The following is a 25,885-nucleotide window of genomic DNA, read 5'->3' on the forward strand; positions in this document are numbered from 1 at the left end:
TGTTTCCTCAAAAAAAAAAAATAGAGGCTTTGTCGGGCTGAGTTCTAGCTCGGCCTGTGAAGCAACGGCCGAACTACGCCGGGCCAGGCTCCCTGCCATCGAAATTACACCATTGACATTAGCCCAGGCCCAGCTCAATGGCGAAAATATTTCAACCCGCGCGACTCGTGCCCTTCCACTGCACAGGCAGTCGCCCGCAATGCCCGCGCCGCTGCCGCTGCCTGCCGTCGCGCGCGAGCTGGCCGAGCTCCTCGTCGCCCTCTCCGCCGCCCGCACGCTCCCAAAAGGACAGCAGCTCCACGGCCACCTCCTCAAGGCTGGACACGTCCCCGCCACCGCCTCCTCCCACACGCTGCTCGGGCACCACCTCCTTACCTTCTACGCGCGCTGCGCGCTCCCGGACCTATCCCTCCGCGCCTTCCTCGACCTCCCCGCGCCGCCCTCTCCGGCGGCATGGTCCTCCCTCATCTCCTCCTTCGCCCAGAACGGCCTCGCCGCCGCCGCCTTCGACACGTTCCGCCGCATGCTCGCGGCGGGCGTCCCCGCCACCGACCGCAACATCCCTTCAGCTGCGAAGGCCGTCGCCGCTGCCGAGACCTTGTCGCGCCCTCCGTTCGCCCCTCACGCGCTCCACGGCCTCGCCGCCAAGACTCCGTTCGCGTGCGACGTGTTTGTTGGGTCGGCGATTCTCGACATGTATGCCAAGTGCGGACACCTTGCAGACGCCCGCCGGTTATTCGATGAAATGCCGGAACGGAATGTTGTCTCCTGGTCCGCACTCATCTGTGGGTATGCTGACGCGGGGATGCATCCTGCAGCGATGGGAATCTTCCGCTTGGCACTTGAGGAGGCCGTGCCGGTGAATGACTACACAGTTTCTTGCATCATCCGAGTATGTGCTGCAGCGACACTCTTTGAGCTTGGAGCCCAGGTGCATGCCAGGGCTACAAAGACAGCGCTTGATGCATCACCTTTTGTGGGTAGCTCACTTGTTTCGGTTTACTCAAAGTGTGGGCTTGTAGACCGTGCTTACCGGGTGTTCAATGAAGCACCTGAGAAGAACCTTGGCATTTGGAATGCAGTGCTCATTGCATCTGCTCAGCATGGGCATACTGCTGCAGCATTTGAGCGCTTTATGGAGATGCAGAATGCTGGATTCCGGCCCAATCACATAACCTTCCTGTGCTTGGTCACTGCTTGTAGCCATGCTGGCCTTGTTGATGAGGGGAAGCGATATTTTTCTCTCATGAAAGATTATGGTATTGAACCACAGGCTGAACATTATGCTTCAATGGTTGACCTACTTGGTCGTGTAGGACGTATAAAGGAAGCACTTGATCTTATTGAGTCCATGCCCATGGAACCACCAGAGTCTGTTTGGGGTGCACTACTCATGTCATGTCGTATATTTAAGGACGCTGACACTGCAGCAATTGCTGCAAAGAGGCTGTTTGAGACTGGGTCTCGCAGCTCTGGGGCACATATGCTTTTGTCAAGCACATATGCAGCTGCAGGAAGGCATATTGATGCAGCTCTTGCTAGGAAAGCAATGCGTGATGCAGGTGTACGGAAAGAAACAGGACTTAGCTGGTTGGAAGCTGCAGGGGAGGTGCATACCTTTGTATCGAACTGCAGGAGACACCAACGAAGCGAGGAAATTTACAAGGTGCTAGAGAAAGTTGGTGAGAAGATGGAGGCAGCTGGTTATGTGGCAGACACTAGTGCAGTGGTTAAGGATGTGGATGGGGATGAGAAGCGAGCAACAGTGAGGTATCACAGTGAAAGGCTAGCAATAGGGTTAGGTCTTTTGATTTTTCCACAAGGTGTGCCAATCCGAGTTATGAAGAATTTGCGCGTGTGTGATGATTGCCACAATGCAATTAAGTATCTAACTAAGTGCACAGGTAGAGTTGTGGTTCTTAGGGATAATCGTCGGTTCCACCGATTTGAAGATGGGGTGTGCTCTTGTGGGGATTTCTGGTAAGGGACCAATATGTTCTCTTTGAAGTGTTCTTGATTTTTTTTTTCTCTATATGGATTCATCTAGAAGGGAAACTTATGTGTCCTCAGTAAATAAATCTGTTTCAGCTCAGTGGTGATATGATAATAAAGGAGTATTGATATATGAGTTTCACATAATTGAAAAAGACCAAATTTTTTTATTTCTTTGGAAACTGCAACAGTTCAGAGTATTTTGGAAAAGTATGATCCTTGCACATAGGATGCAATCTTGTACCTGAGGGTCCACATGGCATTGAGGCTTCTGCTCAATGTCCTAGAACATGCATTTGTACAGTAACAGGCAGTATTGTCAAACAAGATTTCGAGTGTAGCTGCCTGAAAATCTGTAACTTATGGTATTATCTTATGGCTCCAATTAATGGTGCATGTTTTTCAATCATGCGCTCATCGCATTACATATCTCTCAGTTCACTTGTTAGTGTGTCATGATGATCCCATTCTGTTTAGCGACAAGGTTAAAGCAGGTTAAGAAAAGCACTAAACTCAACCGAGAATAGAACTAACCGCTTACAGTTTAGGTAAAACTACAAAAATATTGTTTCCTTTGGATCGAAAGTCCTCACCTTTAATGCAGAATTGCAGGGATCATATGGTCATGTAATACTAGTGCTCAGGCAGGATATTATATGTTTATTATCAAGCTCAGTTTAATGAGCAAAGCATCATGTAATACTTGAGACTGTTCTGTTACTTTCTTGTGCACGGAAGTTGGAAGGTTGAATTGTATTTCTTCAAATGTTTGATGTCTCAGGGAAGTACTTGCAAGTTTCTCTGCACAGATTTGAGAAGCACTGATGAAGTGACCTTTCAATTTATTTGTGTTGTTATCCTTAATTTATATCGCAATAGTTGCGACTTACACAAAAAGTTAAAAGGGAAAACAAAGTTATTACTTTGAAATGCATGATGGTTCCTTTATTTTTTTAGGTGTATTGAATTGAATTAATTGATTTTGAGGTACTAAATTGTGTGTGTGTTTGGTCAAGGCTTGATATTTGATGCTGATATACCAACGAAACATACTCCCTCCGCCCCCAAAAAACTTAATGTTCTAGAATTGTCCTAAGTCAAATATCCAAAGTTTGACTAAATTTATACATAAAAGTATCGACGCTTATGACACCAATTGGTAATGGTATTGCTACTTTTTAATATAAATTGGTCAAACTTACAATGGTTTGACTTAGGAGAATCCTAGAACATCAAGTTTGACGGAGGGAGTACTTTGGAAGTGACAGGTAGATTAATGAGGTGTATCTATGTTATTATCAACCCCTGTTTCCAAATACTTCACACTTTTCACCACTTTATTTGCTTCTGAATACTTGGCACTTGCTCCTATAAAAGTACTATGTAAGTATTCTAGATAACTTTATGAGGGCATTTTGGTCATTGGTCAAAGTATCCAAAGTATTTGGAAACTGATGTTGTTTTTTATAACAATTGTACAGTAAGGCTCTCTGGAAAGGAAACTGCTGAAACCAAAAACCTTCAAACCAAATAGACCTGTCTTAACATGAAAAGGACAAAATCTTTGTTGGGATGGAGTGAAACCTAAAGCTAATCATGCTACTCCTTACCAAGTTATCACGATTAGTGCTTTAGGGACTCCTGAGTTGGTTGCATCCATCCTTCGCATACAGAATTGTTGATTTTTTTATATGTTCGTTGTTTGCAATTTTCTTTTGGTGATGACAAACGTATAATTGTACATATATAATTAAAAAACATGATTAGTAAAGATTTTCACTGTTAAATGCTTTAGCTTTCTGCATGATTTGATGGATGCATCTAGTTTGGATGCTGGTCCAGAGGCTGCAAACTGTAACCTTTACACTAGGACTGTTGGCTGGAGAGCACCAGAAGGTTCAAGTTGGTCCACTGTTGCCTACTGGTCCTGGAAGGTATTTGCCTATCTTGAGAGCGACGCAAAGATATGGAAGGCTGCACATTATTTGCCTTCCCTACTTTGTCTGGTTAGTACAGTTGGCATAAAGATAAATGGTGTATTTCTCTTTAGGTCCTTATTTGATCCGTGCAAGCTTCTTTATGCTTTGAAATCCAGGATGCATGTTGCCCAAGTTGGCCGACAGATTGATAAGCTGAAAGAATGACAGGGGAGCTTCTACTCTTCATGCATACTGATCTGCAAATCTGATGGACAAGCTACCACCTATCATACCTATATATGTGCAGGTGGAACTTGCTGGTTTCTTGTAGCATGTAGAAAACCAAGCAAGAGAAAGAGAGGCACATACACGGCAAAGATGAGTCTTATAAAAGGTATGGGGAACGTTGCCAAACGATGGAAAGAACTCAATGACTTGAATTATTGGAAGGGCCTAGTTGATCCTCTCGACCTCGACCTTCGTAGGAATATCATCAACTATGGTGAGCTTTCCCAGGCATCCTATACCGGTCTAAACAGAGAGAGAGGATCAAGGTATGCTGGGTCTTGCCTCTTCAACCGCAGAGACTTCCTCAGCAGGGTGGATGTATCAAACCCAAATTTGTATGAGATTACAAAGTTCATATATGCAATGTGTACTGTCAGCTTACCTGATGGATTCATGGTTAAGTCTCTTTCAAACGCTGCATGGAGCAGGCAGTCAAATTGGATGGGGTTTGTTGCAGTAGCTACAGATGAGGGTAAGGAAGTGCTTGGGAGGCGGGATGTGGTGGTGGCATGGCGTGGCACAATAAGGATGGTAGAGTGGATGGATGATCTTGATATTTCCTTGGTACCTGCTTCAGAAATAGTTCTTCCAGGCAGCGCAACTAACCCCTGTGTGCATGGAGGGTGGCTTTCAGTCTACACAAGTGCTGATCCAGGGTCACAATACAACAAAGAGAGTGCAAGACATCAGGTAACTCATTCAAATTCTAGAATATTCATTAAACAATACAAAATTTTCCGATCTTCTGACTTGTGAGGAAAATAATACCAATCTGTGAACAAGTTAAACAGCAAGGTCTAGACTCTAGAGTGTATTGTATGCTTTCTAATCATGTATATGCTTGAAGTGAAAGTGTTGCTTCATTAGAGTTCAAGCAAAGGAAAGAACAACATGGTATCTGTAAAGAGCGTTGCTTAATTAAAACAGCATGATTTGTGGGCACTATATGTAAGTATCAAGCACTGCTTTGCCTGTTGAACTAGGCAGGTGTTCTCTAGTTGAGTAGTGGTGCTTGGGAAGTGCCGTTCAGGTCACTCAGAAATGAGCACGAGGACTATTTTACTTTTTGAAATAGATGACCCACCCAGGCTGCACCTTTGGGATTGAACCAGGGTGGTGTAGAGCCCTTCACCATTGGGAACTCATCAAGGTGTCAATGAATAACCCCCCTGCAACAATGCACAGTTTTTAGGTGGTTTGATTCAATATGTAACTATAGAAATTAGTTAAAGTGCCTTGACAGGTAATGTTAAAGGTTAGTCTGCCATCTAAGAAAAACAAATTTCTGATTCCTACCGGTGGGAACATTTGCCAGGTCGTGGGGAGGCTATTTAACCTCCCACCGGCCTAGGTCGAAAACCTGAAGCCGATTTAGGTGCCTTTTCCTTTAGTGAATACCAAAACTTGTAGCTAGTTTCAAAAAGGAATGAAGAAAAGATCCCACCATTGGGTATTTTTCTTCTGATCCATCTCAGCAGTAGGGAAACATCATGATGATTTCAGGTGGGAGATAATTCCACTTGTGAGCCAACCAAAGCTTACTCTGCAAAAACACAAATATGGTACAAGCCACACAACTAGTGTACTGTATGTCTGTATTCTAAGATAAAAAGTTCAATTCTTTTTTGTTGAGAAGTCAACCGGAGTCCCCCTGAATAATTTTGCACTGATACCAATGAGGCCAGGAATGGAGGGCGCTAGGCGCGAGCGAGAAAAGAACATGAACACAAAAAATTCGTGGTTGTTTCTTCAAAAAGTTTGAATTCATTTTTAACAAACAGGACCTTGAATAATGCTATCCCAGCATGCATCATTGTCTCCTTGATTGTGCATATTTGATGTAAGTTCTTCATTTTGCTTATCATTTGTTAAAAATATAATAAACATGTATTGATCAAACTAACAAAATTAGCAGGTTTTAAACGAGGTCAAAAGGATACAGGATTTGTACAAAACAGAGGAGATGAGCATCTCCATAACAGGTCACAGCCTAGGAGCAGCACTTGCCACCATCAACGCAATTGACATTGTCTCCAATGGCTACAACAGGAGCTGCCCTGTGTCCGTGTTTGTATTTGGAAGCCCCAGAGTCGGTAACCCTGATTTTCAGGAAGCATTTGACAGTGCAGCAGATCTGAGATTGCTCCGAGTCCACAACTCTCCTGATGTGGTCCCAAAATGGCCAAAGCTCGGATACAGTGATTGTCGGTACAGAGCTAATGATCGACACAGGGGAATCACCCTACCTGAAGGCCCCTCGAAACCCCTTAACATGGCATGACATGGAGTGCTACATGCACGGGGTTGCAGGGGCTCAGGGGAGCAGTGGAGGGTTCGAGTTATTGGTTGATCGAGACATTGCTTTGGTGAACAAACATGAAGATGCACTGAAAAATGAGTTTGCTGTTCCATCATCATGGTGGGTGGTACAGAACAAAGGTATGGTGAAAGGCAAGGATGGCCGGTGGCATCTGGCCGACCATGAGGATGATGACTAATGTAGCCTGGCAACTCATCTTCTACCAGTTTCATCAGAACACACGTGTCGTTGTGTTTAAAATTGTACTCAAATTTTCTGTATTCAAATCATGAGTTTCATTGACTTTTATCCATTGTAATAAAGTCTAAATTTGTTGAGCAGTGGATCGTTAAAGGGCGTACCCAGTGCAGAGAGCTTCCACTCTGTGCGGGGTCTGGAGAAGTGTGTCATTGGCAAGCCTTACCCTCGCTTGTGCAATGCGAGGAGACCGCGACTCGAACCCGGGACCTTCCGGTCACAGGCAGTAAGACTCTACCGCTTGAGGAAAAAAAAATACAGCGTTGGATATTTTTCACCATCTTTGTTTTTATTTTTTGATTGAAAAGTACACATGCTTGGATAGTTGGATTTACTTATTACGAAACAGCTTTTTCATTTATATAGTGCGGCAAAAGTATGGCTTACTAAATTTTGGTGAAGACAACTCATTATATCTTTAATGATACAGTTATGGTTATGTATTTCTATATCGATTACAAGTTACTGAATTTGTGGAACGCATAAAAACTCCATAAGAGGAAAACTTCGGACCTAAGTGAGATATTTTAAGGGGGCGGGGGGAGAGACTTAACATTCTCGTTGTTCCGGTTGGCCGAATCCTCTGTCCTACCTAGCACATCTTTCTCCCTTTCTTGGATCTCATCTTGGCATCCGCCATGGACTACATACAGATGGACCACGGGCAACCAACACCTTCCCTTGTCAAGATGCTCGATCCGGAGAGGTGGTGGTTTTGACATGCCGCCATTTCTCACCCCCACCAAATTGCCCAGTTTCTTCCAAAGCAGAGGTAATCATCTTCTTCCCAGTGCTGGATAGTTAGTTTTTTTCATCAACACAGTGGATCGGATTAGGCATAATGTGGTGTTGTGCTGTGCGATTATTTTGCTTATATTATTTCAACATGCATCTTTTTGCGATAAAAAAGGGTGCCCAACAGCACATGGATCTCATTTCCTCTCTACTCGTCTTTCCGTAGTTGCAGTTGTTGGTCTGATAGATCCAGAACTGCTTTTTAATCCTCTCTTTTTGAAAAGCAAAAGCTGTTAATCTAATATGCCGCGTCATTGTGGCCGTAGACTGTAACTTAGTCCAGAAATGGGATCTAAAGGCTATGCGAATGTCAAATTATCAATTCAAGCATTCCACTGAAGACCAATGCATAGCGCATAATAATGTCAGATAATCAGTTCTAGTAGCTGGCAACATATTCAAAGCAATTTATATATCGACAGATTCAGACGGCCCCTGTTCCCTGTGGATCCTTGAATTCTTTCCATGCCCTCTGCCATGTGCCATGTGCCATGTGACATGTGAGCAAAAGAATGCTCCACTTGTACACCTAGCTAGCTCCGAGGTCAACTTATAACCTTGCAGTTGCAGTACCAAACAGATTGGCAAAGGGGAGGCAGAGGACCACAACCTCCAGAATTCAGATCTGTAACAGTTGTTCTCCGGCGACATGGCCGGGCGGTGGAGGGAGCTGCACGGCAGCAACCACTGGGAGGGCCTGCTGGACCCGCTCGACTTGGACCTCCGGCGTTGCCTCATCACCTACGGCGAGATGATCATGGCCACGTACGAGGCGTTCATCGGCGAGAGCCGGTCCCCGAACGCCGGGATGTGCCGGTACCGCCGCGCCGACCTGTTCCGGCGCGTGGACGTGTCCCGCCCCAGGTGGTACGAGGCCACGCGGTACCTCTACGCCACGGCCAGCGCCGAGGTGCGCGGGAAGGTGCTCCTCCGGCCGCTCTGCCGGCAGCACCGCGCCAGGGAGTGCAACTGGATGGGGTACGTCGCCGTGGCCACGGACGAGGGCGCCACCGCGCTCGGGCGCAGGGACATCGTCGTGGCGTGGCGCGGCACGCAGCGCGCGCTCGAGTGGCTGGCCGACCTCAAGCTCGCGCTCGCCTCGGCGGCGGGTATCCTGGGTCCAGAGGGCGCCGGCGGCTCTGATCCGTCGGTGCACCGCGGGTACCTGTCGCTTTACACGTCCGCCGACGAAGGTTCCAACCTGAGCAAGCAGAGCGCCAGAATGCAGGTGTGTGCTCTGCCGCTTCTTTTCGAAGTTTGAATTCTTGCAGTCCAGTTCATGTGTTGTAGTACTATTATATTACTATCTTGTTTTTGTTGCAGTTCATATCATTTTAACCCTAACAAACCCTTAGGAGGGTTATAGTTTTCTAAACTTATCCTTTTATTCGGGGGTGGGGGGATCCAAATTACTCCTCACAAGTTTGACCAATGTCCACATAACCAAATAAACTAATGTTTGGTTTGATTTACTTCCTGATTATTTCATTTGGTCCATTTTAGCCCTAATAACAAGATTTGCCTTTTTTTATTCTCCTGTACGAGTTTAGTTTTAATTTTAAATTGTGGGGGTGACAGCGGGCGTCATAATTTATGTTAAACCATAGATTATGAATTTTCATAGTTATGTTTCATATAATTTTGTATTTCTAGTGCTAATTTTTTTTATTAAATTTCATGATCTTTCGAAGTAATGATGAAAATGTATAATATTATTTTAACATAACTTCTGATGTCAGCTACACCTCACAAAAATCTAAACAAAAATTCAACTTGTATGCGGAGAACTAAAAAGACAAATTTTGTTAAGGGTAAAGTGGACCAATTCAAATAGTTAGGAAGTAAATCAAACTAAACATCAGCTTAAGGATTATTTGGACCTTGGAAACTTGAGGCGAGTAGTTTTGGTTTTTCCTTTTTTTATTGTATTTCCAGTTGGCTCTATTTGAATGTTGAAGCACTAAGAAATCGTGATATTAATTAAGAAACTTCAGTTTTAGAACATGTAGACATGCAGAACCATGGTTTAGAAAAGAAATTTAGAGTGGAGTTTTCAAAGTTCTAAAAAGACTACATTTGTAATATTATGGTTTTCAATACTATAAAGTTTATTGCATCCAAGAACATCATGTTTTTTCAAAACCAAAGTATTTTACAAAATTATAATATTTTTTCTAAAACTCCAATAGTTCTTTGCATCAAAACAGGGCCTAAAATGCTTTCTTTCCTCAAAGACAATAACTGCCTTCTTTTACAATCATCAAATTGGAGACTCCTTTTGAGTCTCCACTTTAATTCTTACTAGACACACTTGGAAAAAATACAAATGAGAGAATTTGAACTATTGACATATCAAACAGAACGGAAGAGCGATGCTAAGGTGAGCAAAAAAATATGAATAGAGGTGGAAAATATACAATAGTTTGTAACTAAAATCTATCACGATTGGATAAAAATTAAGTATGTACATGAGTACTACCTTAGAATATATATGGACAAATAACAGAGAGCAAATGTAAGCAATTTGATTAGCTGTGACACCAAATTTATCCATGGATCTCTAACCTTTATGCCTCTTAGAACTAATAATCCGTGCAACATCACTGATTGATGGGCTACTTTGTAAGAAAGTAAAACAAGTAGTGTTGCCCTTATGCTTGTTGAGTTCATTACAACAAAATGTATTGCCGTTTCAATTTAAGAGGAGAGGAGAAAATTGCGACATACATATCGCTATTGTCTTAACCCAGTGACAATTTACAATTCACCAAGCTGGGTCGCAAAACATCTCCAGGTGATGAAGTTGGTCATATATACTACCAGACCTTAAAAGCATGGTGCCCTATATATGTTCTTATCACTTATGGCACTTCTACACCTTGGAAGCTATCCTCGTTATCACTTAAGTACAAGTTCAGCAATAAATATAACTGATGAAAACATCAATCAACAGGCTTAAAATATAGCCAATAGCACTGCAAATCAGCAACTTTGGACCAATATTTGCTTTCTAGAATCTAGACTTCTAATTGAAAGGCCATTTTTTTACCTGTTTTGAGCTGAAATGTGCGAAAATACTATAGATTATAGCATTATACATTTATATATATAATAAGTATATACACATATCTACATAAAAGTGTACCAAAATAGTTGGGTATTCCCAGGAATACTGGGGAATACCCCTAAATCCGCCCATGTCAATCAAATACTACCTGAGAAGTTAATTAGCGCATCAGGTGTCTAGGCAAAGCAATCTGATGACTGCAAACAATTGAATAGATTATTAGAAGTATTTGAGGAATTCTTGGTAAATTCTCGTTTCTTATATATTGCAACTTGCTTTCTTCCACAAAATCAACATCAATCATTATTCTAAGAAATATATAGTGTTCATCCTAGTCCCTAGATCACAGATCACTCAATGCAGAAATCAGAATACATGCACATTGATGATTATAAGAATTGCATGCTATGTATACAAGGAGCCGGGTATTGGAGCGGTATTGCTGCCAGGATATGGGCCTCATACAAGCCCTTAAAATTCAGGCAATGCAATTGCAGCTCCGGAAGATTCATATTTCACAACGCTACAATGACATACAATCTGCAACTGGAACTGAACACTGTTTGCTGTTCTTTTAACCCTTTTCTTACGAAGTGCATTGCCTGGAACTAAAAACGAAAATAACAGATAGTTTTGGTATAAAGATAATTGGGAAATATGTGCTGATACTACTTACTTGGGAGCTTAGATGAAATGCTACAGTACACTGCCAAAGTAGTCGAGAGTACATACAGATAATGCCATGTTTGGTAGTGCCAGGCTGCCAGCAGTGAGTATTTGCCGTCCAATAACGGTCCTTCTCCAGATGTATTGTTGCTGTAGCAAAACTCTACTAGTTCTACAATGGCAACCCCAGGGGATCTCCATTCTGTATGGACACTACAGGATCTGAAAATTTTCGGCAATAGTCCCTCGATTAGTAGTACTTTGAGGTAAGTGTCACTGTGTCAGGCTGGCGTGGCGAGTTAAGGCTGCTAATGCAAGTTGATAACAGAGTGCCCAGAGAAGGAGGAGGGCATTGTGTGATATGGAGATATGATGACAGCTGTGCTGAAGGATGGAAAACAAAAATGAGATGCTATTCACTGTTTTTTTTTTTGAGTGAACGATGCTATTCACTGTTGACGAAGGGACAACGATTGTCAATCTTACAGTTTCAGTGCCCACAGAAAAAGGCAAGATCGATCAGCAATGCTAACAGCAGTACTATGATTAACGATGTTTAAAGCGATGGATGATTGAGAAAGGTGGCAGCGGAGTCGGGTAAAAGGAGATTGAAGAAGCTGGAATGTGTGTGCATTTATATGTTACTCCCTCTGTCCCAAAAAAAGTGTCATTTTTTACTTTCAGACATCTTATTCGACCATCCGTCTTATTCAAAAAAAATTATAAATATTATATATTTTGTTATGACTTATTTTATCATTAGAGATACTTTAATAATGATTTATTTATTTTTATAATTTACATAAATTTTTTAAATAAGTCGAACAGTCAAACATGATGTCTGAAAGTAAAAAACATCACTCTTTTTGGGATGGAGGGAGTATACTTTTTTTGAATAATTGTGTGGGGTACGACCCTGGATACCCACGGCAGACTATATGGGTTGCGCCCTTAGGGGCGGTCTAGCCCACAAGACGAAGCCTTGCGGGGCACGATTCTGGTCGGCGCCTTCCGCAAGACATCTGGAAGATATCCTGAAGATACTACGAGTTATGTTAGGATATGTATGATCCCAAGATTCCTGTAATCAGTTATTACTTTTCGGTTATCTCTCGGATCTAACCGACTTGTAACTCTGCTCCTTGGACTATATAAGGCGAGCAGGGACCCCCTCCAAACTCACGCAATATCATACGATAGCTAATACAAATCAACAGACCATAGGAGTAGGGTATTACGTCATACTGACGGCCTGAACATGTCTAACTCGTGTGTCTCTGTTGCCTTCTTGTTCTTGATCTCAAGCTCCTCTGCCGATCAATCTACCTTCGTGGGATACCCCTCGGAAGACTGCCGACAATATTTTATCGACAGTTGGCGCGCTAGGTAGGGGTGTGCGTGATGTTTCCTTGCCGAACAAGATGACTTTGTCAGCAGGCTCTTCGTCCCTCCCGCAGCCCAGCCAGATCTTCACGGTCGGATCGATCTCGTAGATCATCAACGCTGACGGAGTCGGAGAGCTCCTTGAGCCGGTGCAGATCGATTCTGCTCCGATCATCCCTGCACCCACGATTGCAGATCCGATCTCGGAGCCGATTCCGAGGTCTCCTTCATCAACAACTCGTCGTCCGCTTCCTCGCTACTAGAGGAGGCAGATCAACAACGACGATCTGATCGAATCCATCGATTGGGTCGAACTGAAGCTCGTTGATTGTCTCTCCATCGCCGAGTCGGCTCTGGACACTTTGGTTTAGCACCGACCACCCTTCGATCCAAATCTATCAGAGGCTACCCGAAAAACTCTAGGAGTTATGGCTTTACCCTTTGGGCTCACCAACGTCGCTGCCACTTGCCAAGACGCTCTGAGGGGCAAATTCGTCGACCAGGTGGAATGCGCCCATCTACTCGTCGACCAGATCGTCGTCCAGCCTTCGCCAGCCGTCAACATGCTACACTTAGCCCGGTGCCCCGGAGTGCCCCTCCAGACCATCCCGGAGGAAAATCCGGGCTCTGAGTCTCAGGGCTCTACGAGACCCTCGCCGAAACCTTCTCCGAGCAACTCCTTCTTCCACCCTTCCGGGGTGGTGCGATCTTCAACGTCAGCGTCGACAGCCCTCCTCGGAATGGCAAAACCGAGGAGGAGCGCGTTGCTCGGGAGAACCAGAATGTCAACCACGCGCAGCGCCGAGAAAATGAGGCAGCCATTGCGAGGGCCAAGGCTGCTCGGAATAATCGGCTCGATTCACAGGGAAGACCGCTCCCGCTCCACCGCGACCTCGACGAAGAATTTCTCCGTGTTGATGGCCACGACGTCTTCAAGACTCCAAGCGCCAATCTGGCAGTGGCCGCCAATGAGCTCGCTCGCCTCCCGCAGACGCCCAAGCTCGCTAAGGTCGTCGCCATGCTTAAAGTGGCACACTATCAGGTTAATGAGATTCACGAGGATTAGAGACCTTCGTGCTCTACGAGCACGATTCGCCGATCAGCTGCGCTGAGATCTAATCGCCCCCTAGTCAAAGCCATTTCGCTGACCAGTCGCTACCTCTCTAGGGGGGAGCCAGGGGCCACCGCGCCGAACACCATCGCCAACACAACCAGGAGGTCGAATAGGATGCTCAAGTGCACCTCAACAACCTCCAGGATGCACAACGGCGTATTGAGTAACATCACTTCGGCCACCATGAAGACGAAGTACATCGCCGCTAGGAGTACGAGCAGGAGTACGGCAACCCAGACTCAGCCCTTGAGCCTATCGCTGACCGCAACGCTGTAGACGATGGTGTTGACAACCCTGAGGGGCCTCCAGCTTTCACAAGGGTGCTCTAAACACTTTGGTGGCCCCATGATTTTAAGATCACTAGGGTCGAGCCCTACGAAGGAAGGATGAACCCGACACAGTGGCTGTAGGCTTACACCACTGCTGTCTGCGCCGCTAGAGGAGACACCAGTGTCATGGCAAATTATCTCCCTGTCATGCTCATACCACCCGCCATGAGCTGGTTTACCAGCCTTGCACCGGACTCCATCGGATCCTGGGAAGAGCTAAAGAAAGTCTTCACCGATAACTATATGGACATGTGTACTCGACCTGGCACCAAGCATGATCTCAACCGCATCAACCAGAAGCCGTCAGAGCTCCTCCGTAGCTACATCCGATGTTTCTCCCAGATAAGAAATTCTATTCCCAACATCATGAAAGCTGAGGTCATCACCGCCTTCATTCGAGGACTCCACCATCATGAGCTTCGCTCCAAATTCAACCTCAAGTTGCCTACTGGCATCGGCGAGATGATCACTATGGCCAACCAGTACGCCGATGTCGAGGAAGCTAAGGTGCGCTTCAACGAGGATGCGGGCACTCATCGCCCATCTCGCCGCTACGATGACCGCCCCGACGACCGATGCCACAACAACCGCCACCCCAACGACCGCAGCTACCATCACGATGGCGGTCGTGATCAAACAGAAGGACCCAAGCCTGGCCAAAATCACCGCCGCCAGCCAGACCACATCGTCGTCGCCGTCAGTCAACCTCGCATCAAGCGCAACTACGACGAACAGTACCAAAAGATCCTCGATGGCCCATGCCCTTTTCACAAGAATGCCAAACACAAGATGAAGGACTGCCTTGGTTTGGCTAAGGAGTTCTAGGACAAGAAGCTGGACGACGACGCCAACGATGGAGCTGGAGGTCATCGACCACCTAGGGGCAACAACAATGCCTTTCAGGACCACGATAAGGTGGTCACCACCATCTTCGAAGGCCTCGCCTCCACTGAGAGCAGAAGAGAGCGGAAGCTCACCGCATGACGGGTGCTCTCCGTCACTACGGAAGACACCACCGCCAACCCCAGCTATCGCCCATGGTCTGAGGTCCCCATCACCTTTAGCAGGGCCAACTAGTGGGCGGATATTCCCTACATAGGGTGTTTTTCTCTCATCCTCAACGCAACCGTACAGAAGGTGCTCTTCAGGAAAGTGCTCGTCAACAGTGGGAGTGCTCTAAATCTCCTCTTCGTCGGAGCCCTAAAAGAGCTAGGCCTCAGTTTGTTAGATCTCACACCTTCTGACTCCTCCTTTTGGGGTGTGGTACCTGGCAGGGCCTTCAAACCGCTTGGAGAGATTACCCTACCAGTATAGTTTGGCACGACAAGCAACTACCACGTCGAACACATCAACTTCTACGTTGCTGACTTTGACACCGCCTACCATGCCATACTTGGTCGGCCAGCTCTGGCCAAGTTCATGGCCGTGTCGCACTACACCTATCTGGTGTTGAAGATGCCTTTGCCTGCTGGAGTCTTGGCCCTGCGGGCCAACCTCACCATCGTCTACGCCTGTGAGACAGAGAGTCTCGCCCTCGCCGAAGCTACCGACCTCACCATCCAGATAGCTAGCGTGGTCATCGAAGCCAAGATAGTGCCTGCCAAAGACATGGAGATCCTAGAGCTGGAGCCTCCCCACGCCTCTGCCAAGTCAAAGGAAGTCAAGGAGGTCAGCCTCGGCCTCGACGACCCCTCCAAGACCATGAAGATCAGGGCTCACCTTGACCCCAAATAGGAAAGCGCGCTCGTCTCCTTCCTACGTGCCAACACCGATGTGTTTGCTTGGAAACCTGCAGACATGTCGGGGGTACCACGGGAGAAGATCGAGCACTCCTTGAATGTCTCGCCGACCACCAAACCAATCAAGCAGAAACTCCACCGATTCGTGCCAGACAAGAAGGAGGCTATTAGGGTAGAAATAAAATGGCTCTTAGCTGCCAGATTCATAAAAAAGTGTATCATCCAGATTGGTTAGCAAACCCTATTCTCATTCAAAAAAAGAATAAAGAATGGAGAATGTGTGTTGATTATACTGATCTTAACAAACACTGCCCTAAAGACCCCTTCGGTCTGCCTTGGATAGACGAGGTTGTAGACTCCACCGCTGGCTACGAACTGCTCTCCTTCCTTGACTGTTACTCCGAATATCACCAGATTTCTCTAAAGGAAGAAGATCAGATCAAGACATCGTTCATCATGCCCTTCGGTGCTTACTGCTACACAACGATGTCCTTCGGACTCAAGAATGCCAGAGCAACCTATCAAAGGGCCATCTAGATATGCCTCGACCAATAGATCGACCGCAATGTCGAAGCCTACATCGATGATGTGGTCGTCAAGACCAAGGCCGTTGACAATCTTATCGCCGACCTTGAGGAAACTTTCGCCAACTTGAAGAAGTACCGATGGAAGCTGAACCCTTCAAAGCGCATCTTTGGAGTTCCATCCGGTATACTGCTGGGCTACATTGTCAGTGCTCGAGGCATCGAACCTAACCTCGACAAGGTCTACCATCACCAACATGAAATGGTCGACATGTGTCAAGGATATACAGAAGCTTATAGGCTGCATGGCTGCCTTAAGCCGCTTCATATCATGCCTCGGCGAAAAAGGGCTACCTTTCTTCAAGCTCCTCAAGGCCTCCGAGCGCTTCTCTTGGTCGGAGGAGGCAGACATAGCTTTTGAGTAGCTCAAGTTGTTCCTAACAAAGCCTCCGATCATGATGGCGCCACGACCAGATGAAACTCTGCTGATCTACATCGCCGCCACTTCTTGCGTCGTCAACACAACTATTGTCGTCGAACGCAAGGAAGCCAGGCACACCTACAAGGTGCAACATCTGGTGTACTTCATAAGCGAGGAATTGCCGTGTTGGAGCTTTGCGCAAAACTCGTAAGTTGCGCAAAACTCGTTATCCTCAGGTATAAAAGCTGTTATACGCAATTCTGATTATGTTGCGCAAGCTCCGACACTACTTCAACTACTACAAGATCGCCGTGGTCACTGAGTTCCCTCTGGGGGACATTCTCTACAACAAGGAGGCTAACGGCTGCATCATCAAGTGGGCTGTTGAGCTCGGCACTTACTTCATCGAATTCAGAAGCAGGCCTACCATCAAGTCACAGGCGCTTGCTGATTTCATCGCTGAGTGGACCAAGATCCAAGAGCCTATCACCACCACTTGCCCCGAGCACTGGGTGATGTACTTCGACGGCACCCTTAACATCAATGGTGCTGGTGTGGGCATTCTGTTCATTACGCTGACCAAGGATAAGCTCCAATACGTTCTCCAGATACACTTTCTAGCCTCCAACAACGCCGTCGAATATGAAACATGTCTCCACGGACTCCGTATGGCCATTGAGCTTGGCGTCAAATACCTCATGGTATACGGGGATTCTGCACTAGTCATCAACCAGCTCAACAAGGACTGGTCTTGCTCCAGTGAGAAGATGGATGCATATTGCACCGAAATCAGGAAGCTTGAAGGAAAATTCTATGGCATCGAGTACCACCACGTGGTACGCGACCAAAATCAGCTCGCCGACCACTTATCCAAGTTGGGCTCTTCTCGTGCCATGATCCAGCCAGGGGTCTTCGTTCAGGATCTCCTGGCGCCATCCATCAAAGAAGATAAGGAAGTTCCCCCCGCTGAGCAGCTGGTACTTACAGTACCTTCACCGGCCGTCGATTGGAGGGAGCAATTCATCAAGTACCTCACCAGCACCGAGGTACCCGCCGACAAGACTGAAACTAAACGCCTAATTCGTCAAAGTAAGCATTACGTGCTGGTGGATTGCAACTTGATGAGGAAAAGTGCCAAGGAAGGGATACTGCAGAAATACATCACCCAAGAGGAGGGAGTAAAGCTACTTCTCAAAATTCACTCTGGTTCCTGCGGCAACCATGTAGCCTCGAGAACACTTGTAGGCAAGGCTTTCCGAGCTGGTTTCTATTGGCCCACAACAATCTCTGATGCAGAAGACCTCGTCCGACGTTGTGAAGGATGCCAATTTTTCGCTAAGCAAATACACATGCCGGCGCAAGAACTGCAAACCATCCCAGCTTCCTGGCCCTTCGCATGCTGGGGACTAGATATGATCAGGCCTTTCAAACCAGCACCAGGTGGCTTCCGGTACGTGTATGTCGCCATCGACAAGTTCTCCAAGTGGATTGAATATAAACCGCTCATCTCGGCTACTACAAAGAAAGCAGTCGAGCTCTTCGAAGATATCGTCCACAGATTTAGTCTCCTAAACAGCATCATTATTGACCTCAGAACTACATTTACTGGCCATCACTTCTAGGACTTCTGCGAAGACCATTGCATCTCCATCAAATATGTCTCCATTGCCCATCCTAGAGCCAATGGCCAGGTTGAATGGGCGAACGGCATGATCCTTGATGCCCTCAAAAAGCGACTATATCAGAAAGAAGAAAAGCACTCGGGCAGATGGCTTAAGGAGCTACTAGCTGTAGTCTAGGCACTGCGTACCCAAGCTTGTCGCAGCACAATGGTGACTCCATACTTCTTGGTCTACGGCTCAGAAGCCATACTACCAGCGGACATTGCCTTTCGAGCACCTAGGGTGGAAAACTATGATGAAGAGCAGGTTGCGGCTGTTCGGTCAGAGGACGTCGATGGGGCCGAGGAAGAATGCCTAATCACCTATGTCCGCACAGCTAAATATCTGGAAGGCTTGCGGAGGTACTACAACCGAAATGTCAAATGTCGTTCATTTGCTGTCGGTGATCTCGTTCTTCGTAGAAAACAAAAAACTGAAGGGGTGCATAAGCTCTCTTCCCCTTGGGAAAGGCCTTACGTCGTCAAAGAGATTACCCGACCAGGGTCTTATCGCCTAAGTGACTTAGAAGGAATCGATGTTCCCAACTCGTGGCACATCGAACACCTTATATGTTTCTATCCTTAAAACGCTCCAGATATGTACTCTCCATTTTTATGTTGAATAAAGTTTTGGTCTCCATGACTTGTCTCCATTTTGTCTCTATTGTGGTTTAACATCCACTCGTGGTCGCCGAGCTCTATGCTACTTCATAACGAACTCCAATACAAAATCGCCATAACTGCGCCAACCATGTTCCTCCAAATCTCCAACGTTATCGCCGATCCGTTTTCTCCAAAATCGCCGAACGATTTCTCCAAGTCGCCGAACACATTTTCTCCAAATCGTCGAACATGTTTCCTCTAAATCGCCAATGTATTTCGCCACGCTTCTCCAAATCGCCGAGCACTTTTTTCCAAATCTTCAAGATATTTCGCCGATCTGTGAGCAACATACTTTCTTTTCTGTTCTCTTCGGAGAAGACCCAATCTCCGATCTCTTCCTACACATGCTACGGGCTCCACGCTCTGCGTTATGGGTGGTTGGCTGTGGTTCCTTGGTCTTGCCTGTTCATCCTACACATCTACAGGCCCTGCGCTCGATGTTATGGATTATGGGCTAGCCAAGGCCAAGAGTTCAGCATAGAATTAATTGCTCAGACGCCGCTTATATTACCTATTTCTCCAAGTTATTTTGATAACCGCCGTGTAGCACACATTCCATTCTTTTCTCTATGGAGAAGACCCAGTCTCTGATCTCTCCCTACACGTGCTACGGGCTCCGTGCTCTACGTTATGGGTGGTCGGTTGCGGTTCCTTGGTCATGCCTGTTCCTCCTACACATGCACGGGCTCCGCACTCGACGTTATGGACTATGGGCTAGCTGAGGCCATATGGGTCAATAGCGAACCAACTGCTCGGACTCTACTTACACTACATGGTTAAAACTATGAAGATTTTTTCGCCGAAATACAATCTAACCGCATACACATGCACCTTATAATATTTATCGTATACATAAGTGTTTTTACGCCTTCGTGCATTCTAACTACACTGTCCAGAAATTACACATGATATCCGCCAGGCAGGTCATTGTGCTCCGCCATCGCCGTCCATTTTGCTGAACAGGTCTATATCGCTTGCCAACTTCTTTGTTGCGTCCTCCACCTCATCCTCCAGCTGCTGGGTCTCCGCCTCGCTCAGTCCTTCGGCGAACCCGCCCCCTATCGCCTGAAGGTCAGTGGCTGGATAGTGGGACCGAACCACAGCAAGGGCGTGGGTAGGGGCGGTAACAACAGCGTCATGGTTGAAGCCTTTGAAGCTCTCCCACGCCGTCTTGCATCTTTTGATGATGATGTTCGGGCGCGGCGGCCTGCCGACGGGCTGAGGAGCCACTTCTGGTTTGATGTAGTTGAGCACTGGTTTGATTTCGGTAACTAGGGCATCAAACTTATCCCTTTGGGTCCGAGCGTCCTACTCTAGCACATCGAATTGTGCCTTGACCCTCCGACGGTAGTCTGCAAGCATTACAAAGTTCCATCAAGCGAGAAAGTTACTTCAGCGGCAACCCCGACCAGGGAATACTCATTATTCAGCTCCTCGGCTAGCTTGTTCACTCACCCTGTCTCCTTCGCTTTCTCCTCTCGGAGTTGCTCGAGGGTCTGGCGCAGCTGGTCGAGCTCTACATCTTGTTCTACAAGTACAACAGTCAGCACCAAAAGTAAGCATATCCAACTATGCAAAGCACCTTCGTCGATCACACGTACCTTTCTTCTGCTCGGAGACTTTCTGTAGCTGTTCCAAATGCTCGGAAGCATCCTTCAGTTGTGTTGAGGTAGTGGCCAGCTGCTCGGACTTGCTCTGTAGCTGTTCTTTCGTAGTCGTCAGCTGTTCAGACAGGACTCCCTTCTGGTGTTCCAGGTCCCACATGTTGGATTCAGCGAGGTCTCGCTCGCGCCGGGCCCTCTGGGTGTATCTCTTCAAGAGGTTCATCGCCTCCTTGAGTTTTTGGTTCTCCTCGGCGAGGGGTTCCATCTTCTTTATCAACTGGTGCCGCTGCTCGATAGTCCGATTTATTCCCTGAAATTCACAAGGACAATAATGGTATTCGATCTCCAACGTCAAAAATGAATACTTATAATTCAGTACTAACCTCGATTTGTTTTATTATTCCGGTGAGGGTGGATTTCAGCCTCCTTATCTCCTTGGGGGTGTCCTCTTCCTCGACAACTACCACTTCGTCACCGCGCCTGCAGAGGATTCGGACGGATTGGGTTTGAGGTTCCGCATGAATGATCTCCTCCACCTCGTCCTCCTCTTCTGCAGCAGTGGGAGAAACCACCGAGGGGCTCTGTGGTCGGACAGTGGGTCCGATCGTGCCCTGTGATGCCTCTAGGGGTGCCGTTAGCTCCTCGGGTGCCATTGGTTTCGCCGACCTAGACTCTGGTGCTTCGCTGGCAACTCTAGCTTCAGCTCCCAAGGGCTCGGCAGTAACCGCCGTCGCTTCAGGTATTGTCGCCGACTTGTCCCCTGCTGATGCCGACCTCTCGCCGTCTCCAAGGCCACCCGCAGCGGTGGTTGACTCTTCCGCTGGCTGCCGAGCACCCGGGGACCCCGATATGGGAGCTAACGACGTTACCTCCGCTCCAAGATCTGCCTGAGGCTGCTCATCAGTCTAGGCGGATAGGTCTAGACCCTCTGTATGCCTTGCACTGCATCAGATCATTTGGTCAAGCGGCAAAAAAAAGCTAAGACAAGACAGCAAAGTAACTCCAACACAAAAATACTTACCGTTTGATCTACCGGTGCAATTTTTTGAATCGACGATGCCTGCTCGAGCCCCCAGGCGTGGCTGTGGGGTCGACTCCCTTATTCTGGGGTGAAGGTCTCGCCTCCTCCATAGTCAGCCTCTGCTCCGCCTATTGCTCTGGGGTTTTCTCCGCCTGTCGCTCTAGATTTACCTCCGCCTGTTGCTCGGGGACTCCCGTCGCCTGCCCGGCGGGAACCTCCGCTTGTTTCTCGGGGACTCCCATCGCCTACCCAACGGGAACCTCTATCGCCTGGTGCTCAGGGACTTCTTCGCTTCCCCTTGGTTGCTCCTCCATGTGTGAGCTGCTTGGAGTTGCTTGGGTGCTCGGAGGAGGAGCAACTGGGTCTTCGTCGTCATCAAACCACTCGAGCACTGCGATCCTTCGTGGTCAAGTGGTCTGGTCACTACCAAGCGAGATGCCGCCCTGTTGTAGGGGAGCAGCAGCCGCTGTTTTTCTCTTCTTCTAGGCCAGCTCGTCTGCCGCTGCCCTCTTTCCCTAGACTTTCTTGGTCACCGGGGGCAGAGTCTCTGTCCAACCAGCATCGGTGCCTCCGGATTCTAATGAGGCGCTGGCTACCTCTTCTTCAGACCGAGCTGGTGGCCGGGCGTCTACTCCCATCGGCCAATCACCCCTCGGGACGTCGGAGAAATACACCGCTCTTTCCTGCGAATGGATCTTTGCATAAGTAAATCAGTTCACTGCTCGTCAATGCTTCAGGATTAAAAATCTCAGGAATAAAAATCGAGATGATTACCTTCAGGGGCGGATATGAGCAATTGAAGGCCCTCGTTTGCTTTGGCCAGGCGAATGAAATATTGGGAGCGAACAGCTCTACAGCCCACTCCAGGACATTCTTCTTCGTCAGTCGTTCTGTCTTCTCCCGAGTCCCGTCGTCATCACCTCTGTAGTCAAAGCCCGGGTGGGCCCTCTCCTTGCAGGGCTGGACACGGCGCACTATGAAGCTTGCTGCCACCAGTTTTCCTCTAATTTCCACGCCTCTAATTAGGTCGAGGAGCTCCATCACTTGTTCCATGTCAACACTGTTTGGTTTCTCCGACCAGCTCCTCTTGTTCTTCGGGAGATGGTGAACGTCGCAGCGGATTGTAGGGTGGCCCTGTTTCATGTAGAACCACTTGGAATTTCACCCTTTCAGAGAAGTGTTCAGCGGTATGTTAATATACTCGCTAGTCATTCCATCCCGGAGCTGCAAATAGACGTCGCCGACCACCTTGGAGCCACCGCCGCCTTTCTTCTTCAACCAGAAGAGATGTCTGAAGACGTTGAAGTGCGGCAGAACCCCCAGAAATGTCACAGAAATGAATAAAGATTAAAATGTGCAATATGGTGTTGGGGTGAAGATTGCACAGACTAATCGACCAAAATTCCAGCAGATCTCGAAGGAAAGGATGAACAGGGAACACCAACCCACGCTAGAAATAATCTTCAAAGACTACAACTTCATCAGTGTTAGGCATTAGGAAGGGCTCACCACTGGCTGGCCGCCATCCGGTGGTGACGCGGTCAGGAAGCACGCCCGCCGCCACTAATCTCTCGAGCTCCGTTTCTCCCATGCGCGACGACGACCACTCTTCGTCACATTTGGCTCCGGCACTTGCTCTCTTTGGGCTCGCTCTCTTCGAGTTCGCAGCTCTCCTCTTTAGCGTCATCTTTCGGATCTGGATGGGGGCTGGCGCCGGCAGCGTGCGTGGGTGTGAATCTAGAAGTGTGAGGACTGCGGAGGAAGACGAAATGGCAAAGTGGCGAAGGTGGAAACTTGGGATGCGGCGGCGCAGATATAAAGCACTTTCCCCACCTCTTCGTAGTCGAGGGTTTTTGGGAAACCGTTTCTGTGATTTGCACCTCTCCGAATCCTCCGCAACAGCAAGGTGGGCCGTAACGTGGGCTTTTGCGCAACCGCAGCCCACGTCGCCCATTTATCGCCGCTGTCAGTTGCTACTCGCCGAATAATCACTGTCTTCTCCGTCATTTATTGAGGCTCAGTAACCGACACTGTACAGCCATTACTCCGGTTTTTTCTCCACGATTTGATTTCTCCGATATCTCCGCTTGTAGCTTGGGGACTGACTGCCTGCTCGGCTGGTCTTTAATTGTTTTTCTGTTTCTGACCCTGGCACCACGTGACTGCGTCGCCTACTGTCAGGCTCGGGGACTAAGTGGGCACACTTCACCTCGCGGTGAATGTGCTTTGTCTCTTTTTGGGGTCACGCCCGGGGACTGGCTGTCTGCTCGGCTGGTCTTCTACTATTCTTCTACTTTCTGACTCTGGCACCACATGACTATATCATCTACTATCAGGCTCGGGGACTAAGTGGGCATACTTCACCTCGCGGTGAATGTGCAGGATTTTTTCTCGAAGACTACATGCCTCTTGAAGAAGATCGGCTCCTTCTCCCGTGGTCGGACTCTAAGTGGGCACACTTGGTCCACTACGAGGAAATTTTCTATTCTGAACTTGAGCTCCTTACACCCTTATAGCAAGCCGTGCTTGGATCTTACTGCTCGGCTGTGGTCCTCGCTGCTCGCTACTGCTCGGCAACTCGTCATGGTGGTCGGACCGTGAGTTCGACTGCTCAGCTTTGTTCGCACCTGCTCGGACAAGCATAAGACGGCGTTGTACAACGGATACAAGGTGCTCGGGGACTAGCTGTGTGGGGGTACGACCCTGGATACCCACGATAGACCACATGGATTGCGCCCTTAGGGGCGGCCTAGCCCACAAGACGAAGCCTTGCGGGGCACGATCCTGATCGACGCCTTCCGCAAGACATCTGGAAGATATCCTAAAGATACTACGAGATCTGTTACGATATGTATGATTCCAAGATTCCTGTAATCAGTTATTACTTTCCGTTTATCTCTCAGATCTAACCGACTTATAACCCTGCTCCCCGGACTATATAAGGTGGGCAGGGACCCTCTCCAAACTCACGCAATATCATATGATAGCTAATACAAATCAACAGACCACAGGAGTAGGGTATTACGTCATACTGACGGCCTGAACCTGTCTAACTCGTGTGTCTCTGTTGCCTTCTTGTTCTTGATCTCACGCTCCTCTGCCGATCAATCTACCTTCGTGGGATACCCCTCGAAGGACTGCCGACGATATTCTATCAACAAATTGTGTGTTTTAATACTCAGTGAACATCGATTTAGATATACTTTATAAGTAAGTATAGAGATTATTAGATTATCTCTAGCATTTTTACAAATAAGATTATCTCCTAGCATCCATTTTTTTGTGCATACACTTAGCAAGTTATTAATTGTGCGAGCATGCAGGTGTTGACAGAGATCGCAAGGCTAATGGACAAATACAAGGACGAGGAAACGAGCATCACCATTGTCGGCCACAGCCTCGGCGCGACCATGGCCACCCTGAACGCCGTCGACATCGTCGCCAATGCCTACAACAAGACCCCGGGCTACGACAGCCGCCGTGCTCCGGTAACAGCCATCGTGTTCGGCAGCCCACGCACGGGGGACCGCGACTTCCGGGACGTCTTCCACCGCCTCCCGGACCTCCGGATGCTCCGCGTCCGGAACAGGCCGGACCGCATCCCGCACTACCCGCCCGTGGGCTACGCCGACGTGGGCGTCGAGCTGCTCATCGACACGCGCCGGTCGCCGTTCCTCAAGCCCCACGGCAATGAGTCGCAGTCGCACGACCTCGAGGTCCACCTGCACGGCGTCGCCGGTTGGCAGGGCGACCACGGCGGGTTCGAGCTGGTGGTGGACCGGGACGTTGCGCTGGTGAACAAGTTCGACGACTGCCTCGCCGATGAGTACCCCGTGCCCGTGGGCTGGAAGGTGCACCACAACAAGAGCATGGTGAAGGGGCCCGACGGGAGGTGGGTCTTGGAGGACCATGAGCCAGACTACGAAGACGGGGATGACAACGTCGACTTGTAGTATGTACAACAGAAACATCATGATGTCAAGTCCCGCCAGGCGAAGCCAGCCAATTGTGTTTTGTGTCGTTGCTACTATTGATCTTATTCCCCATGTTTTGAAAGGTCTTGGAGGAGCATTGAATAGTGAGGTGAATTATATGCCTAATAAAAATTAAAGAGTTAAATGCACCGGTGGTTCTTGACTCGTA

General features: G+C 47.8%; 1 protein-coding gene and 1 pseudogene across 3 annotated transcripts; both read left to right on the forward strand.

Moving 5' to 3' along the window:
- Window positions 1-397: 397 nt before the first annotated feature.
- Window positions 398-6,976, forward strand: LOC136456309 (putative pentatricopeptide repeat-containing protein At5g52630; annotated as a pseudogene).
- Window positions 6,966-25,885, forward strand: LOC136456307 (phospholipase A1-II 2-like). Of its 3 annotated transcripts, XM_066456125.1 has the most exons (4): window positions 6,966-6,982; window positions 7,410-7,528; window positions 8,132-8,779; window positions 25,066-25,885. In XM_066456125.1, the coding sequence occupies exons 3-4, from the start codon at window positions 8,201-8,203 to the stop codon at window positions 25,693-25,695; spliced, it is 1,209 nt and encodes a 402-aa protein (XP_066312222.1). In that variant the 5' UTR covers window positions 6,966-6,982; window positions 7,410-7,528; window positions 8,132-8,200; the 3' UTR covers window positions 25,696-25,885. The 3 variants fall into 3 exon arrangements, with proteins under 3 accessions (XP_066312222.1, XP_066312221.1, XP_066312220.1); XM_066456124.1 differs by lacking the exon at window positions 6,966-6,982 and having other exon boundaries at window positions 7,112-7,528; window positions 8,122-8,779; XM_066456123.1 differs by lacking the exon at window positions 6,966-6,982 and having other exon boundaries at window positions 7,112-7,528; window positions 8,116-8,779; window positions 25,066-25,884.

Source organism: Miscanthus floridulus, chromosome 6 (assembly GCF_019320115.1).
Source record: "Miscanthus floridulus cultivar M001 chromosome 6, ASM1932011v1, whole genome shotgun sequence".
NCBI lineage: Eukaryota > Viridiplantae > Streptophyta > Magnoliopsida > Poales > Poaceae > Miscanthus > Miscanthus floridulus.

What these genes read in the sequence shown, in the direction of transcription:
- LOC136456307 (XM_066456125.1), top strand. Translation starts at nt 8,201, where the DNA reads ATGGCCGGGCGGTGGAGGGAGCTGCACGGCAGCAACCACTGGGAGGGC. An exon ending in AGCAGAGCGCCAGAATGCAG is followed by an intron (nt 8,780 to 25,065) that starts GTGTGTGCTCTG and finishes GCGAGCATGCAG; the next exon opens with GTGTTGACAGAGATCGCAAG.